The sequence below is a fragment of the Telmatherina bonti genome (assembly GCF_933228915.1).
Source record: "Telmatherina bonti genome assembly, chromosome: 3".
Classification (NCBI taxonomy): Eukaryota; Metazoa; Chordata; class Actinopteri; order Atheriniformes; family Telmatherinidae; genus Telmatherina; species Telmatherina bonti.
Window position 1 is genome coordinate 33488920 of NC_136621.1, and position 12981 is coordinate 33501900.

General features: G+C 41.8%; 1 protein-coding gene across 3 annotated transcripts in view; it reads left to right on the forward strand.

Moving 5' to 3' along the window:
* Positions 1-1345: 1345 nt before the first annotated feature.
* slit2 (slit homolog 2) overlaps positions 1346-12981 on the forward strand; it is a gene marked incomplete at its 5' end in the record, with an annotated part of 119636 nt that continues 108000 nt past the window's right edge. For all 3 annotated transcript variants that reach the window (XM_079264725.1, XM_079264727.1, XM_079264726.1), the window contains 3 exons: positions 1346-1536; positions 2377-2448; positions 6103-6174. In XM_079264725.1, the coding sequence (XP_079120851.1) occupies positions 1346-1536; positions 2377-2448; positions 6103-6174 (335 nt within the window). The remainder of the gene's footprint in view (positions 1537-2376; positions 2449-6102; positions 6175-12981) is intronic.

Sequence of the window (12981 nt, forward strand, 5' to 3'; positions counted from 1 at the left end):
GTTACTTTCCCATTAAATCTGAAGGGAAAGTGTGTCCAAACCTTTGACTGCACAATGACCAAAGACAATTCGCTTCCTATGTCTCATTGACAACTTCATCTTTGCTTCTGCCACGACAGTTCAGGGATCTAAAATGTTGTTTTGATTTGTTTTCCGCTTTGTCCACGCCCAGTAAAAAGTCCCGTCGTGTCCCAGCTGAACTGGGCATCAGGTGACCGGGACACTGCGGGGAGAAGAGGTCAAACTGTTGCTGTTTGACAGCCAGCCAGTTGGAAGCCTGTTTTTACCTTCAGGGAATACGCAATGCGTGTAGACTGTGTTCGCCGCGTGTATGTGTGTGTGCGCGCGCGTGCATGTGAAAGGTAGAATGGGTGTGTGTGAGAGAGAGAGAGAGAGAGAGAGAGAGAGAGTGAGGGTTGCCTAAACAGACGCAGAGACGTGCCCGCTCCCGTCTCCCTCTCTCCCTCTCTCTCACACACACTGAAGAGCAGCGCTTTGACGCACCACGCAGAGTTGGATTCTAGTATTGCGCGCTGGTGTCTCACGGGTTTTTTTTTTGCCACGCATGTTGACTACACTCACGTCCACGGCTGTCAAGTCTTAGCCCAAACTATCGGAATCAATATCTCTCCGCTACAGTGATCTCTCGTGAGTTTTTTGTTTGTTTGTTTTTTTTTTTTGTTTTTTTTTTTGTTTTGTTTTTTTAGGGGGGAGAACCAAGCTGCTTCCGCACCGGACGCGTGTTGTGAATTAATAACCAAGACAGCCTTACCTGGAGTGTGTGAATATAGCAACACAAAGTGTGTAGGTTTGTTTCTTTGGACCAGTTAAAGGATCGAGGTAATTCAAGAGCTTGGATCCACGCACACACATACATTGCACGCAGGCACAGAGCCCACGCCGGGAGGATCTGGTCACCGCATGCCGGGGACATGTGGAAGTTTGCGCCGCTGTAGCGCAGCCACCGTGCCGGTTCAGCGCCTCGTCCACCTCCAGCTCAGTGGGACTAAACTCTGGAACCCACACTTTAGCCCTTCTAAGAAGACCCAAATGTAAATCTACAACGTTTGTTTTAAGAAACACATCTGCAAAGGGGGTGGGAGGACAACGAAAAGGAGACCAGCATCCCATCGTGTGCAGAGTTTGGTGACCTCCCCCCCCCTCGGAAATTTTAAGGGTTTATTTAATTTTTTTTTTTTTTTTTTTTTTTTTTTTTTTTTACCCGTGGTTTTTTTTTTTTTTTTTTTTAATTTTTTTTTAAATTTTATTTTATTTTTTTATTTTATTTTATTTTATTTTTTTTAGCATTTTGCGGGTCTCATATTGGCCCCCACTTGCCGCAGTGATGGTAGGAGCTTTATGCCCCGTTGGCCCCGTGCCGCGGCTGCTGGTAACTGTACTGGTTTTGGTCCTGTCCAGTGGAGCGGACGGTCAGCCCTGCCCGGCCCAGTGTTCTTGTACTGGGACCACAGTGGATTGTCATGGGCAGGGACTCCGCAGTGTCCCCAGGAACATACCCCGAAACGCAGAAAGACTGTAAGTACGGATTGTTGGACTTTTCACATTTCCCATCAGTTAGATCTCATAACCAAAAGCACTGAAGCAGCTTATTTGTCTTAATGATGCTGAATAACAAGAAAGTGCTTTTTTTTAAATAACTCCAAGTGTCTTCTATGAGTTTAGTGACTTTATGTTATCATAAACCACTGATAGGGTCATTAAAATGATTATTTTAGTGCTTAGAGTGTTATTTTAGAGCCAAATGGTCCGATTATATACATGTTTAAACAAAATCATTCAGGAACATTTAAATACTGCAGATCTTTACATTTTTAAAACAACAAACCTTAAGCTTCTCCCTCAGTCTGCATACGACTAGAAATGCACGCAACATCTTGTAAAAATGATTTTCCATGTGAATAATGAAGATGCTGTAGTCATATGTCAGGACAAGTCAGTGCTGATTTCGGATCAGGAGCTGGTCGCTGCTGTGGTCGTGCTGGTGGTTTCGCGCTGTTGCATTGAGCTCCCACAGCCTCCGTCGACCACATCGGTTTGTCTGGAGACCAGCAAGTTAATCAAAAACGGATTTGGACAAGTGGGGTTTTAAGTTAAACAGGCCGTGTTTTATCAGGCAAAGACCCCACGATGTAACTGAGGTTTGCCCAGAGCGCAACAGCAGTCCGCAGCTCCTCTCAGTCTCTCTGACGCGCAGGAGACAAATCAGTTCAGCACAATGACAACAAAACCTTCCTCAGTGTCCGCTCACAAGCACAGGGTTCCCCCTTTTTTAAATGATTTTTTTTTTGTTGTTGTTTGTTTGTTTGTTTTTTGTCATACTCTAACATCATCTTCTATATACATCCTTCTGCGTAGGGATCTGAATGCCAATAATCTCACTAAAATCACCAAGGCGGATTTTGCAGGACTGAAGCATCTGCGAGTGTTGTAAGTAGCTGTGGCTGTTTTTTCCTTTTTCTTTTGCTTCTCTCTCTCTCTCTCTCTCTTTCTCTCTCCCTTTCTCTCTCTCTCTCTCTCTCCGCAGTTGCAATAGGGGATCCAATATTCTTACGCACACCTCTGCAAAAGCACACTCGCGCATTTCCAGCAACAACTTCTCCAAATTACCTTCCTTTAACATAAAGGTTGAACTATTTCTGATGATGTTGGGCATCGTGCAGCCCCAGAGCTGCCGCATGCAGCACTGCATGTAGGGAAGTAGTGGTTCCACTCAGCCACTGTGTGTGTGTGTGTGTGTCTACAAAGAATAGCAGTGTGGCACCTGTTAATGCTGTCGTGTTAATCTGCCAGTGGAAGTGTCAGGCGGGGCTTATTTTAACCACTGGGCCCCGGGGCCCATGTGTTGGAGTGATTAACGTGCTGGCAAGGAAATGATGGAGGGCAAGAAAGGAACAAGATAGCGGTCATTAGGTGTAGGCTAACCACGGAGGGAGGAATGCAGCTGCTGGAAGGGAGGGAAGGGTGGAGGGCGAGGAGAGGAGAGGAGAGGAAAGGAGAGAGTCAAGTAAGAACAGGTTTCTTACCTGAGATGAATCTAGGAGTTCTCATGCGCCTTTACATGGCTGGGACAGCCTGCTCACGCTGTGTGTGTGTGTATGTATGAGTGTGCTGTTCCGCGGGGAAAAATGAATGGCAAGGAAAAGCCTACACATTGCTGGAATTCCTCCAGAGATTATATCCTTAATTAGGTGTGTGTGTGTGTGTGTGTTTTACTCTTTAGTTGTTTCCTGTGTTCACTTGCTTGCAGGACACACAATCTCAGCTGCTGCAGTTTCAATCAAGTTTCACTTTGATGCAAAAAAAATCTTTTAATATCTGAATTTTTTCTAAGATGCTGTTGTGAACCTAAAGTATTCCAAAGAGGTCTAAATGACTGAAGAACTCACATGCCATGCAAACAAAAACAAAAAGTTTTGAAAAAATATAATAAAACCTTAAGATATGAAATACCTCAAAGCCAGTAAAGATATACAAAAATGCAGGTTTTTAAGTTTATTTGAAAAAAAAAATGTGTTCAATTTAAAATGGAATCCAAAGAACCAAGATGTTGAAACATCAGATTTCCCACTTCAACTTTTTGCTCTTAGCGTTGAGAGTTTCGGCATCTTTGTATCGTGTAAACCAGAGCGGCGGAACGAAGCAGGAGACTTACAGGCTGTAGCTCCTCTGATGCTGCATTAGTTTGTCGTGATGACGAAGGACCTGAACCAAAAGCTGTTGAAATATCCAGTAATATATTTTTCTATTGTCACCTGTAAGTGGTTAAAAGAAGAAATTGCAGATGCAAGCGCCCTTTGGAGCTTCCTCTAAACTTTGGTTTTGCTCACCCATCACGGAGAGGCTCAGAGTGGAGTTACTGGCCGTCTACATTAGAAGAAACCAGCGGAGGTGGCCCAGTCATGTGATCAGCTTGCAGACGCCTCCCTGTGGAGGAGTTTTGGACATGTCCCACCATGATGAGGTCTTGGGGCAGACCCAGGAGTTGATGGAGAGTTTCTGCGATCTTGATTGGAAATGCCTTGATGTTCCTCTACATGAGGTGGAGAATGTTGCTGGGAAGATGGAGTTCTGGGAATGTCTCTTCAAACCTTCAAATCAGATAATCAGAAGAAAATAGAAGAATGGATGGATAAATGTTAATGCAAACACCGATGTGAAAGAAATGACTGATGCAAGGCTCTGTCTTACAAAGAGACAACATTAACCAAAAATATGCACCACAATGGAAAAATAAACAAGTTTGGGAGCCAGAAAGTAGAACAGATTTAATTTTGGTGCTGATCCGGATCACCGTTTGGATTCAGGAACTTTTTTAAAGGATTCTTTAACATTGTGCTTGGCAGAGGTTTGGACTCTCCGAGTGCTTTTTTTAGTTGTTCTTAAATTCAGGACTAAAACTAAAACTTCATCCCGCTATTGGGTCCATGTCTGTGGAGCAGTCTTACATAGGGCTGCAAAAAACTCAGCATCGCCTGCCTTTTTTGCCCAACTTATAGCTGAATTTTCTTGTATTTATTAATTTTTTGGCATGGAGTCTTTTTTTTTATTATTAAAATTATTATTTTATATATTTTTGTCTTTTACTTATTTAATTCTGTATTTATTTAACTTATTTGACATTTATTTATATGGTTTATATTTCTTTTTTAAAAAATTTTTCAGGATTTTTTTACTTTTTCTCTTTTTAACTCCAGTCTTTTCCTTGCAGGGATCCTCCACAAGAGGTGCAATGCCTACTCGGTATTTAGGGTTGTTGCTGTGAAGATTGCTCCGGTCAGGGTAGTTGGTGGGGTCCTACACTGCAGCCCTGGCTGTAGCCTTGGCTCCAGCGTGCCCTAAACTGAGCAATTCTTCTGGTAAAGACCTCGGTCTGTGGTGAGGCAGCACTTGTTGTGTACAGATACCCAAGATATTGTTTCTTTACTTCAGCATCAAGCGAGATGTTCATCCTCAGGCGTTAATCTCCAGTTTTATTGATATAATGATGTTTCGGTTAAAGAGACAGAAACAGGAAGTCAGAGTGTATGTTTGTTTAAGGAGGGTGGGGGTTGTTTGTGTGCGTTATTTAGGTGTGAGGGTGATGATGCAGAGGACAATATGATCAGTTATTGAACTTTCATGTTTCATAAATTAGTGCGTGAAAGTTTGTAGTTTATCAAATTATTTACTAAAAAAAAAACTTTTTATTAGGTAAAGCACTTTCTGCTGCTTTTGTATAAAAAGTGTTTTATGAACAAAGTTTTATTGTATTTGCATTGAGAAACAACATGAGACACAAAAGAACCACGTAAAGATGCTAAATATACTTGAATGTGAACAAAACAAGCAGAGTTTTAAAAAACCAGCAAAGTCAGCTGGTTAGAAAACTCATAAAACTTTGACAATTTCTCACAATTAGACATTTAGCATAAAGAGATAGAAAATCACCACACAGTGATGCAAAATCTCCCAAAGCCTTTGTAAAATAATTTAGACGCCACGTATCGTAACAACATAACGTAAGGGTGTTACCTTCTTGCGGTCTTCCTCATGCGGTTTTTTTATCTGGGATAAGTGAGATCTTTTACCTCGCAGTGAACCAGACACTGACTTTAAAACACACAAATATACACACATGTGAAATGTGTGGGCTGCTGTTTGGCTTGGTCATCACAGTGATCCAAGTGTAAGTGAATGAGTGCTCACAGCTATGTGCTTAGATAGAGAGTAAATTGGATGATAGATGAGCCTCTGCCCAACTGACGGGCTCCTTTTAAAGTCGACCTGCTGCTGATTGTCTCCTCTCTCTCTCTTTTTCTTTCTCTCCTTCTCTCTCGCTCTACCAGTCTGCTTTTTCACACTCTATCTTCTCTATCCAACCCTCCCCAACGTCAGCCTTTCTGCCTCTCTCCTGACGTCCATCCTCCTTCCTTTTTCGCTTATCTGTGCCCCACTGCAGCCACATCTCCCATTCTCTATGGCTTTTCACGGTTTCATTAATGCTCACGCTGTGTGTCTCCATCACTCCAATTTCCCTCAGTCTTTTTCTTGTGTCTGTGTCCAGTTCTTATAGTCTCACAGTCTCTTGTGTCTCACCCACAGGCAGTTAATGGAGAACAAAATCACCACAATTGAAAGAGGAGCTTTCCAGGACCTGAAGGAGCTGGAGAGACTGTAAGTGAAACTGCTGAGTTGACTCTGGAGCCACTTTGTCCTCAATCACTTCAGAAATGAGTACATGCACAAGTCTGCCAAGACAATACATTTTCCTTTAAGCACATAAAAAGCAAATCTTTAGCAAAAGCTAAAAAATAGTTATTTTTACCGGTATTGGACCACAACAAGCTGCTTTAACCCTTTGTTACACATTCTCAGTCAACATCATGCCTTAAACATTGTCCTCCATGAAGATATTCCTTCATTAAGTGTATTTAAAGGTCCTGACTCATGCATGTGATCTATTAGATTCTTGACGAGTCATGCAGCGGAATATGTCACATGATAGGCCTGCAACATAGATTTCAAGGATGTCACCTTGTGCTCAGTAAATTGTAAGACAGTGTGTGCCAGTTATATGGCAGAAAACATGCTAGCAGAGATGTGTAATCTCATTTAATATGTTGCATCTTTATGAGTATACTTTAATGTGTTTAGATTTCTTAATCAACAGGTTTATAGATGTGGCTTTCTCTCAATTTTTATATAACTAAACATTTGACAGAATCTGGTTTAAGTTGCTGAAGTTCTAAATAAGCCAGCAGTATAAATCTGCAACCGCGTTTTGGATTGGAAGATGAATAATCTGGTCCTCCTCCAACAGCTGACTGTGATGGCCTGAAGTAAAACACACACACAACAAATAAAAGGCTTTGGTTTCAAACACCAGTTGCATCCTAACACGTTTCCTTAAATGTATCCCTGCTCTGTGTCTTCATAACCATAAAACTTGATCTGCTTATTGACAACATCTTAACCCAAGAAGAAATATTGAGATGGAGTCACACGGCGGTGAGTGATGAGCAGATAAATGTTGTTATGGCGCTAACCTGGAATCAGTGCCAGTCAGCATCCAGCCGCTAGGCTCTTACAGCATAATTAAGTCCAAGTATGTGTGTTTAAGAAAGAATAACAAAGAAGGGGGTATGTGAACCTCCTGACTGGTGATGTCTATTGTGCGACTGTCAACTGAACTTGATGTGTGAGCTGCAAATTTTTTCTGCTTGAGACACTGATTTAAAACCAGTTGATTATAACGCAGTCTTCCCATAAATCTGACATTTGTGAAGCGTTTACCATTTTCTTTTTGCTTGAACTAATTTATTTGGCGCGATTTCATTGCTTTCTATTGCAGACACGGTTTTTTTTCTGTGACTTGAAGCATCAGAAAGTCATCATTTAGGAAGGTTTAAAGGTGGAGTATGTAAGATTTTCAAAATAAATTAACTAATAAAATAACTACAAGCATATTTAGATAGTCTTTTGAACATGTAGGTTCCAGTCTGTCCATATTTGATGCGTTATTAAATTAAAAGTTTAATTAATGACAAATGACAAAAAGCACTTTTTTTTTACTAGTAGGGAAACATTTAAGAAGGGTCTTTGTCATTAATTAAACTTGTAATTTAATAACACATTTAGTTGTTTTTTTGTTTTTTTTTAGTTAATTTATTTTGAAAATGTTGAAAATCTTACATACTCCACCTTTAACACCTCTTTGTGAGCAGGATACTTCATGAAGAAATGACTGACAGCTCTTGGTGATTTGAGTGCAGTCATTTTAGCAATTTCTAGCTCATAAACTAGAAAGATATACTTACATGTGTGTGTTTTTTTTATGTGGCCAATGACACAGTGAAAAGCAGCAGACTGTAACATAATGGGTGGAAGTTAAAAAAAAAAACAAACTTCAAATTAAAGATCTCCAAAAATCCCCTCTATATACTTGCACATTTTCAAAAACAAAAATACTCATAAACATGCCGGCGTAACTACCTGAACACATGCAGACAAAAAGTACACATAATACAAAATCCAAACAGGTTGTTTATGCTTTTGATGACTGTTTTTTGTAAATACTTCAGGTTCCATCAGGATAAAAAAAGGATAGAACATCACAAATTCTGCGTAGCTCTTGTCTTTGCCCCATCATGTCTGGCTTTTCTCTGCTGTCTACCGCACCACAGCGGCTCTTTGTTGACAGAGAGAGAAGCTCTGCGGACCACTATGGGGAATCTGTTAGTGTTTCTCATGCAAGCAATGCTGGGCTCTGTCCAGCTACGCAGTTCTGGGAATTCCTGCTTCGAGCTGTAGACAAAGAGGACAGAATTGAACTGCGTATGGTCTGAATTTAACAGTGAACTTTGACAGCTATTATCCATGATGCACGGAGATGCTGCACGCTGGTGAATGCCTGCTCTCATGCATACATGTAAACACATGCCTGCACATACAGGGTCGCTCAGTCAGTAAACAGCTAAGGCAATGCTTTGTCTTGTTTCTAGTGGCAACAAACACCTTAGACTAACTTTCTGAAATAACACGGGTGTTTCGTTTGTCCTCGCGAGCTTGTTCCACTGTAGTTCAGCGTCTCTGGCGCATGGCATGTTCACAAACACTAAGATGGAGTCAGTCGTCATGGCCCCCTCCCCGCAGCTGCCAGACAAAGACACATCTCTGGAGTCTGAAGTCTGGAGGCTCATTTCAAAGGCCTTTCGGCCTCTTGGGGGTCGGAGGGGGCCTGCTGGGCACCGCTGCCCAAACGAGAGGGCCTTAAGCTGGGCTGATGGATCCACTATGACTGCCCCCCACAGTGGCAGAAAACGGTTCCCCTTCTCCATCCTCTTTTGCAACAGCCCCTGCAGGGCTGGGCAAGGCGGGGTCAGGTGAGGGCCAGCAGCCTTTGGGAAGGAGGTGTAGCAGAGATAGGCATGTTGCAACACACACATGCACAAACACAAAAACACGGACTTGTATGCATACACCCGTGCATGCGCATTCCCTTACGCAAGGCCGCTCTGTCAGTACTGGTTTTATCTTGATTTTTTGCAGCCCCCCCCCCCCCCAAAACCCACTAACACACTCTTCATGTCTGTCAGTCATTGTGTAACCTCTCCCTGTGTTGTTTTGCTCCTTATTCACCCATCTGGCCCTCTGCTCTATTGTTCTGTTTATGTAGGAATGTCTTACATTCTTCACTCTCACCCTGTGGGTGCAAAATAGGAAAGAGAAGAGTTCCTGATCTCTTACCCTTCATTCACATTCGACTGGTCCAGAGCACCTTCCCTTTTTTCAAAGTCTGTAAGACTAAATGAGATAAGCGTCAAAGACGTGCAGAGAAAAGGAATCAGTAATTACAAGGAGGGAGAATGATTTCAGAGGAGAGAGCCAGATAAAGTCTCAGATAATTAACTTCTGAATGAGTGATCGCATTATGAAATATAACTATGAGGTGTCTTTGCAAACAGTCAGATGTATTAAGTCATAAGAATCACATATACATTAAATAATGATGCATCAAACCAGGAGAATGTCTTGTGAGATGAGAATTATCAGCAAAAGCTGCTCAACGACGGATGTGCATCTCCAAGAAAATCCCTGAGTTTGTGCTGAATGATTCGCTGTAAGATCCTGTGAGTGATATCGCCGTTCTCATGGTCATTTCAGGGCAGTTTGAATGATTTTACTACTCTTTTTTTTTTTTTTTTTTTTTTTTTTGTTACTGAGCAGCAGAGCTTGAAATTATCTGCTCAGCGAAGACACAAAAGCATTTTCAATGTCAGAAAGAAAACAAAGAAAAGTAATCGGAGAAAGACTTTTACAAGCGTCTCCCGCAGCCAGCATTAGTCATGTTTGCCAGTAAACACTTGTTCATGCGAAGTTTAGACGAAGAATTCTTCCATGCAGCTGGGTTTTCGGGCTGATAATGGAGGAATTTACTGGTCAGGTGATAAGACGGCGTTTCTGCATTGCTGTGTTTTGAGGCAGTGATGGTATCTTTCATCAGCTTTGAAATAACAGATCAGATTAGAGTGTAAATCTTCAGCTGATAATGGATCTTGGCTCACTTAAGATGCATGAGCCGTGAACCAAAAGCATGTAGTGACAAACCAGATACCGACTGGTCATTTTGAAGTGAGTTTTTTTTTTTAGACAAGTAAGTTTCTTTGGTTCATTAAAATATCAAGAAGGCTTTAGGTTATATCTATGATGTGTGCCTGTGATAGGTAATTTGTACAAAACGTGTGTTACATTTGGCGAGTCTATAAGCCTGTGGCACCACAAGTACACAGCCAGGGTGTGTATTTCTGTTTGTGTGAGTAATCGCATGTGTATGCAGAAAGTTGTGGCACAGTATGCATGCTTGACAGAATGAGTGTGTTTACTGTGTGGTTTGTGGCCTTTCAGCTTCTGTTTATGACTGCAAGGATTATCACCACACCACAGTGTGACCTTAACTCATTGGAGCCATACTCACACCTCAGAGTTCTGGCTGCTCAGTCTTCATTCACTTTCAGCCAGACTTTGACAAATGAGACATGACTGTGAAAGTAGCTGTTTATGGTATCTGCCAAAGGACAAAGATGCATCCCTGCAGGTTGAGAAACAAAAAGGCTCATCTAGGTTTGAGCTCTGCAAACTAGCAAAGGCGACAAATTCAAAGGTAAAGCGCGCCATGTTGCTTTGGTGCTTGCAATTTAATTGATAACGTTGAATTAATAAATATGCATAATAGCAGAAAATGTTGGTTTTGTTTATTTAGCAGTTAAATACATGGAAATTTTTTTAATAATGAGTTTTTGATGTAAACTGAACAGATTGTTTTAGCTGTGAAGTTCTAAATCTCCAGCAAAGTCATTTCTGAAATAAATACATTTGTGAAGTTAAATAGAAACTTGCATGACTTAAACACTTTTTCACACCAGAAAGGTGATATACTTTGTTATGTAATTCACAATGACTCTATTACTTTAAGGCACTTACTTGTCTTCATTTGATTAGGTAAGTCATTTAGTTAAGTTCCTGGAAGTAGTTACTGTTTTACCTGCAGGAAACAGCAGTCAGAGAGTGCTCACTTTGGGGAATGGGGAAAGCTGAAGAAAAGCAGATTTTGTTCCAATCTACAATAATTCAAACCTGAAAAGTATACAGTGGTTTGGGTGAACACTGCATTTCTACACAAATAAAAAACAGTTGTTTACCAAACGAACCACATTCCTCAAACCAACTCTGTGTAAATGTTATATATCAACATTATAGTTGTTGTCCAAACTGGTTTGAGGTGTTTAAGGTTTAAACATAAGTAGATGCTACAACTTCAATCCTCTAGCTCTTATTTGACTGTTAGCTTGGTTTTCCCTGCTTTTACTATATAAGAGTGCTCTGATCAGCCTGCGATGGACTGGCTACCTGTCCAGGGTGTACCCTGCCTCTCGCCCAAAGATTGTGGGGATAGGTTCCAGCTCCCTCCGCGACCCTTAATCAGACTATACGGTTCAGAAAATGAATGAATGAAGTGGTGCTCTGATCAACGTCTACTGCAGGTAAGACACTTAACAGTGACGGTGTCAGCTGCAGCTTTTGTCAGTGTTTGTGGAGCTTCTCATCTCACAAGGTTAGATGGGATTATCATTTATGTCTATCAGTCTCATAAGTTTACAAATACGGAGGAAATAACAGCATTTTATCGGAGCAATTTATGACCTAAATTACAGAAGAACAAGTCAACAACAAAAAGCAGAACCTGTAAAATGTGTCTTTTGTTCTTCATTTGATTAAACAACAAATTATTTAGGATAAGTGATAATTAGACTGATGCTTTATTAAAATAATAAGAAGGACTTTGACATCTTGGGTTCCTTCAGGTGAGATGCAGCAGACTCTGCCTTTCACTTCATCTTCTGAGTCTCCAAGTCTGACGACATTGTCAGGCCAGAAATATTTTAAGAGGATGAGCTCATACCACCTCTTTGGCATCGTCACTCCTCCCCATCTCCAGCACCGGTCCGGACACGCTCTCCCAAGGGGGGTGTCTAGCCTGCTAACGGGCGCTCATGGCTGGGCAGGAGGTGCAGGGGGAGTGGGCCTCTCCGCAGGGCTATGTGGGGCTCTTAGAGCCAGTGTTAACGGAAGAGGAGTGAATAATTTAGAAACATAATTTCTGTGGGATGTTAAATATTTAAGCAACCTCTGATGTAACTGTGAGCGCGTGTGCATGAGCGTGTTCGTGTAGCTGTGCACTCTGGGGTGGAAGATGGACGCGGAAGTGTGGGTGATGTTATTTAAGGCGAGCCAGTGGTGGCTTTCTGACGAAGCAAGAAGAGGTGAAAGAGGTTAGAAGCTTTGGAATTCTTGGAGGTGAGGTTTTTTGACGTGGATTTGCGATATTTCTGGGATTAACATGGATTTGTGTGTATAAATCACGCAAACTGTGGGTTGTTGTTCAGTCTTGCGACTTCCTTATTGGTGTTAAGTGATTCCTGTCTCTGTGTTTCCTTTCTTTGCGCTTTCTTTAGTCCTGTCCAGTGGCAGCCAACGCAGCATCGGTCGCTGCGCCAGTCATTGTGTGTATGCTTGTGTGTGTGTGTGTGTGTGTGTCAGGGTTAAACTGTTTCAGCAGCCTGTCTCTCATTGTGTCTCTCTGTTGCCTCACTCTCTTCTGACTCACATCAATACACAACCTCACACACCAAGATGCACTGGCACACAAACCTCTTCACTCCACTCAACCGGGGTTAAATGATCGCACCCAGATTATTAAACTCACCCGAGTTCTCTCAACTCTCCTTTTTGTGAGTTTGTGTGTGTGTGTGTGTGTGTGTGTGCGTGATGATGAGTTGTTGTGGGTTCTTCCCCTGTGAGGGCCTTGTTTACTCAGTGGGGTCCTTTTCACACATTCGGTAGCCCAGCCAGACCGCCTGTTTGTTTTTCCCACATCGCTTCCTCTCTTACGTCTTTGTGGAAAAAAAAAAAAAAGACACACCC